Source organism: Colletotrichum chrysophilum (genome assembly GCF_026319265.1).
Source record: "Colletotrichum chrysophilum strain AFK26 chromosome Unknown scaffold_429, whole genome shotgun sequence".
NCBI classification, from domain to species: Eukaryota; Fungi; Ascomycota; class Sordariomycetes; order Glomerellales; family Glomerellaceae; genus Colletotrichum; species Colletotrichum chrysophilum.
Genome location: NW_026517716.1, coordinates 1 through 5,277, shown reverse-complemented (window position 1 = coordinate 5,277; position 5,277 = coordinate 1). Strand labels below are relative to the sequence as shown.

Genomic DNA, 5,277 nt, shown 5'->3' with positions numbered 1-5,277 from the left:
ACGTGACCTGTATCCTAGTTCTTCCGTATTCCGAGTGAGTCCCTGCTGTTCCCGTGATCCTGCAGTACAAAGGTCCTGTCCTAGCCGCCCGATGCCCAAGTGGGTCGGTCAACTGTTATCCTGCATAACGGGTCGTAACATTAAATAATAAAAAGAGTATAAAATTATGTATTAAAGTTATATACTTATAGAGACATTACTATTTATAATAAAATATAATTATAGGTTAAAGCTGCATAATATATGCGAAATCACATCTCCGTTGTGGAGGGATTCCGTTACTTAAGGTAGGGTCTTACCTGTCGTCAAGTGAGAAATGGATACATTTCCGAGGCATACGGGTTAGATTGCTGTCATGATTTAGAGACGACGACAGAGTACGGGTTGCCACAATCGATTCAGCGTCAAATACACGAGCGGGTCAAAGATGGTTGAGGCATTCGAGGACACTGAGAAGGACGCAGAATCAAAATCGACGACTCATATTACTTCGGCACACCGAATGCGACATCTCCTCGGCGGAGTTTTGGGGTCTTCCCGATTCCGATTCAGGCCCCAATGGTAATTTCCAGCCTGTTACCAAATCGGCGTCGGCGCTCAACAACCCACCGAGATAGCTGGATAATGTCTATGATCTCAACCCTTGCGAAAATGGCGTTGTCAAATACCTAGGAAGGTGTCCAAGTCATCTGACAGGCGCGAGAAATCTGACAGCGAATGCACGCGTTCATTCAATCTTTCACCCAAACCGTTCGACAAAATTAGTGCCTGTACATACCAAAGTAGGCAAATTGAAGGAAGCGGCGTCCAATGCTTCAAGAAGACCGAAACCAAAGCGGCCTTTGTTATGAGACAAGTAGCAAGCGTTTCACTCGAGCCGGTGGGCACTGCCGGTGGAAGCAACCCTTTGGAGTTCGAATTTCTAGTGGGGTTCATGTCAACCAAAGCTAGCGGGACCATCGGAGAATAGCCGACAAGACAGGGAGGACAGCTCCGAGTCGGCAGACCGAGTTTGCGGGTCGCTCCATCAAATTATCACACGGGCGCACAGCGACGCCTGAGATAGATTGATGCTTTGGTTTGGTCTGCGCCTCGAGGCCTGCGATGAAGTACAAGGTCCATGTCCTTATCAAGTATGAATAAAAACCACCTTGTGAGAGCTGAGTGCAATTTGTCCTGTGTGTGAGTGGCATTGGAATCAATCTAGGTTTTGTAATCCAAACTGGGTGGTACAGGATTACTCTCTGGTTCCAATCGACGGTCTTCTTATAATTGTACACCAAACTACAATTTGGTCTGACTGCCATGATTTTGGAGTTGTTGATCTGGGGCTGTGGTACTACGCTATGTTTTGCGCCAAGCAGGTACACCAGTGATGCACCAGTGTGACGGTTTCACATTGAATCATGCGGTAACAGTCGATCCGCGGATCTCCAACGGCGAACACAATATCTTCCGTATGGATTGCTTTGATGCAGGCCAAATGAACACCCACCAGACTAGCAGTCAAATAGAGTTCAGGCCCTTGCCAGGTTTGAGGCATTCGACTTTCATGTTTGCCGCGATTGGGATATCTTGAAGGGAACATGAGTCGTAGACTACGAGTATTCGATGGGTCTATGACATGCCGAGCGCGTCGCATGTTCGGAAACCCACCAAGCTCATTTGGCTGACTACGTTACGGTCGCAAGGCAAAACTGACCAGCAATCCCATAAAACGGAATCTGTCCCTCGACGGAGCATGCGATATTAACTTTCTCTCATACTTTCGAGCGCCAATCCTCAGGGTACACTTACAGACTTCTCCGCACAACCTACTCCAACCAATCATACGCCAGAATGAAGCTAGTTGTCTTGCTCTCAGTCTTCGTAGCCATGGTTGCTGCAATTCCGCCCCACACAGATAGGCCGAGGGAAGCAAAGACACCGGAAGAACAGGTATGTCATATTCGAGACACTCTTTTGTGGGTGATTGTGGCTCACAATATTGTCAGGCAGTAAGTTTGAACCAAACGTGACGCAGAATATATGCTCAAAGTGATGCCGCAGTTGCATGAATTGCTCGCCAGAGATGGGTGTTGCTGTAAGATATTCCACACTTCCGCACCCTCAATGATTAGAACTTGGCTGAACAAATGTAGGGTTCTTGGCCGGAAGCAAGGCCAGCGATTGCCTTTGTTCATGTGACGGAGCTTTCAACACAAACCCTTGCACAACTGCTCAATGTGGTCCTCGTTGTTGAACCTAGACTTGGAAACTATGGCGATGTTTTCAATGGATGCAATCAGCAAGGGAGCAGAGATACCACTATTCAAATAGACAGGAGATTTTATGGCCGGTCCGGGCTCCAAGATAGTACGTTCACACACGACTTTCCGTCCTACCACTGTTATATCAACGGCATGCGGTGCTTTGCCTATTCAATTAGGGTTGCTGCAACATTGAAGTTGTGATAGGTACTGGTTCTAATGATGTCTTCTTGAGAAGGCCACCCAGGAGAATCAATTTGTCATCAAAGTCATAGATCAAGGCCAAACTCAATTTAAAAAGAAATAGTATGGTTTCTAAGATGGGTTTCACCTACGTCATGTGCTGTGGTGAAGGGTCCTAGATGCGTCTCTTGGATGTTATCACAGACGTCGAAGCCGCTGAAAACACGACGACTGATATGTATCGTTACAACTAATAGTCTGATATGGGACAACGGCACCAAAAATGTATAAATTCATCATCTATCGTGTGTGCCGCGTATGAATAAGGTGGATTGGTATGACTTTGATGAAAACTTCGAAAGTCTTAGAATGCAGCCGTGCCCACTGCGACGTCACAAGACGCGAAACCATGCCACGAGAAGCAACTTGACATTACCAGGAAAGTATGATACGTACACTACCTGACAGACAATCACAAGCGGCAGTTCAAAAACCTAGGGCCTTAAGCGACATTTGAATTGAAGCCAAGGAGTTCAAGAATAGAACCAAGCACATTTTACATTATTTTTCACAACAGCGTTATTTAGAAAAAGGTCAAATCACATTTGGCGAACTTTTCAGTGAGTATTGAGACTAATATCCTATGCAAACAGAACACTCAGTCATGCAGACTGTCCCTCTCTGAAAGGTCCCCGAGCCTTGTGACAACCACTCCTCCATATCCCAACCTCATTCTCGCGCATATTAAGTATCCACGCACGAGATTATCAGTTCAATCTGTGGAACTGTTGTTCGAAGAGTCGTCGGGTCGTTCAGTTGCTTAGCATTTGCCGAGAAGCTTGAGCTGCCAGTCAGATGGGTGGGTCTGGGTACCGAGGAAGCCCAGGCCACAGCTGGTGGTGGCGGTGATGAAGTAGTTGTGGCCATTGACAGCGACAGGTCCTTGGCCTCCCTTGGGAATGCAGGCGGTGCCGAGCTGGAACGATTTGCCGTCGAGGATCTCGACTCTGCAGTTGGCGAAGACGAGAGCAGCCTGGGCGGCGACGGCGAGGAAGAAGGTGGTCTTCATGTCTGCGCTATGGCGTCAGTTTCTCATGCTGCAGAGCTAAAGAAGAAGGGCGGGGCTCCTTACTGGTGGTTTGGGAAGATTTGAAGTCGTTGTGTTGACTAAAAGGGTTGGTGATTTGGGTGAAAGGGAGTTGTTTGTGAGGAAAGTGTTGAGTGATGATCCCAAAAGGTTCAATTTCGAGGGAAAGACATCTGCTTTTATGGTTTTGAGGAGGAACAAAGTGCGAGTTAAGACTCCGATAAAACCTAGGAGGATGTCAACCAAAAACGTAATCGACCATGCAAAAATGCAACTTTCTATGATGAGCAGCCTCCCCTGGGGAGAATAATTGAACCGAGTCTCAATGGACGCGCCACGCATCCCGGCATGTCACAATGGTCCACTGGACAAAAGCTCAAGTGCAAAGTTAAGTCACGATTTTGTTGAGTTATCATAAGACGTCGTACGACGTTGAGTCTATGAAAATGATACGTTACATCTGGCAGGGCAGAAAATCAGAGTCAGTTTTGATGTCTTACCAAATGTCACAACACATCACAGACACGGAGATGGGGAATGCACCTGGGGCTCGTGGGCTGTAGCAATGTTTTAGTTGGTTCACAAAATTATCGTTAGAACAAGTCTCCGACTTTGATTGTCGATCACACTCTCATTTGGGACATTTGGTATCCGTCGAGTCGACATGAACATGCGGGATGGCATTGTTCTGTTAATGCCAAGGGTCACTTTAAAGTTGCGCGTGCCGGATAGATCTTCCTGAAATAGTTAGTTTCGAGTTTGTGCCTCTCTGGAATCCCTGAACCGAACCGGCTGGGCCCGTCGAACCCTGCTTCCGCCGAGGTTCTGCTGTGGGTATGTGGAGTGAGGCAACGCTCAACGATGTCAGGGTACATTGACATGTCTATATGAGTCTTTTGAAAGGGCTCCCCTCACGGACCATGGTGATACTAGACAACTATTCCACATCCACCTCCAGACTCTGTCGTCGCACTCCAGACATCACGGCACCTGATGAACGGAATACAACTGAAAGAAACGGGATATTAATAGTGTGGCCTTGTCGTTAACAACCATAAAGTCAAAAGCAATGTTTTATCGCCATTGAACTCGAAAATTCGGGCCATCACCTATTAGCCTCTCATCAACGTTTCTCGGGTAATAAACTAAGAATACTATTTGATTTTTCTGTTAGCAAATACCTGTCTAAACAATTGGCCAAATTCATACATCGTTGTTTCGTTCAAGTTCTGGTCTTTGATCATGCGCAAGTCGATTTGGTGGGAAGTCGTCAGCTGTTAGACGCTGCTCGATGGGAACCAGGATAATTCGCTAACAGCGGAAAAATCACCGAGTGGCAACCAGGCGAGTCAAGCTTCGATTGCGAAGGAATGTCATGAAGCGAGTTTTCATGTGGGTTGATCAGTTGTAAAAGGTGCGGGTTTGCAAAACCAGACATGTCAAGCGTCTAGGTGCAGACGGTAAAACCCTATTTCCCCGCGAAAGTTGACAGATAAAGTGGGTTATAATGTAATTTACCCCCAATTCTACCCAAGCCCTGCCAGCCGCGGAATTTCCAATTTCAGCGAAAGAAAAGTCTCTATAGACTGCGTGTGACAGATTCTAGAACCCACCCCTGTGTTACGACCCGTTATGCAAGGATAACAGCTAACCGACCCACTTGGGCGTCGAGCGGCTAGGACAGGACATTTGTCCTGCAGGATCACGGGAACAACAGGGATTCACTCAGGAACGGAAGAACTATGTTACAAGTCACGT

General features: G+C 47.0%; 1 protein-coding gene across 1 annotated transcript; it reads right to left on the bottom strand.

Annotated features, from left to right (window-relative positions):
- Window positions 1–3,252: 3,252 nt before the first annotated feature.
- On the bottom strand, window positions 3,253–3,501 carry COL26b_014486 (uncharacterized protein; the record flags this gene model as incomplete). Its single annotated transcript, XM_053187057.1, has 1 exon — window positions 3,253–3,501. The coding sequence occupies one exon, from the start codon at window positions 3,499–3,501 to the stop codon at window positions 3,253–3,255; it is 249 nt and encodes an 82-aa protein (XP_053028998.1).
- Between the last annotated feature and the right edge of the window lie 1,776 nt (window positions 3,502–5,277).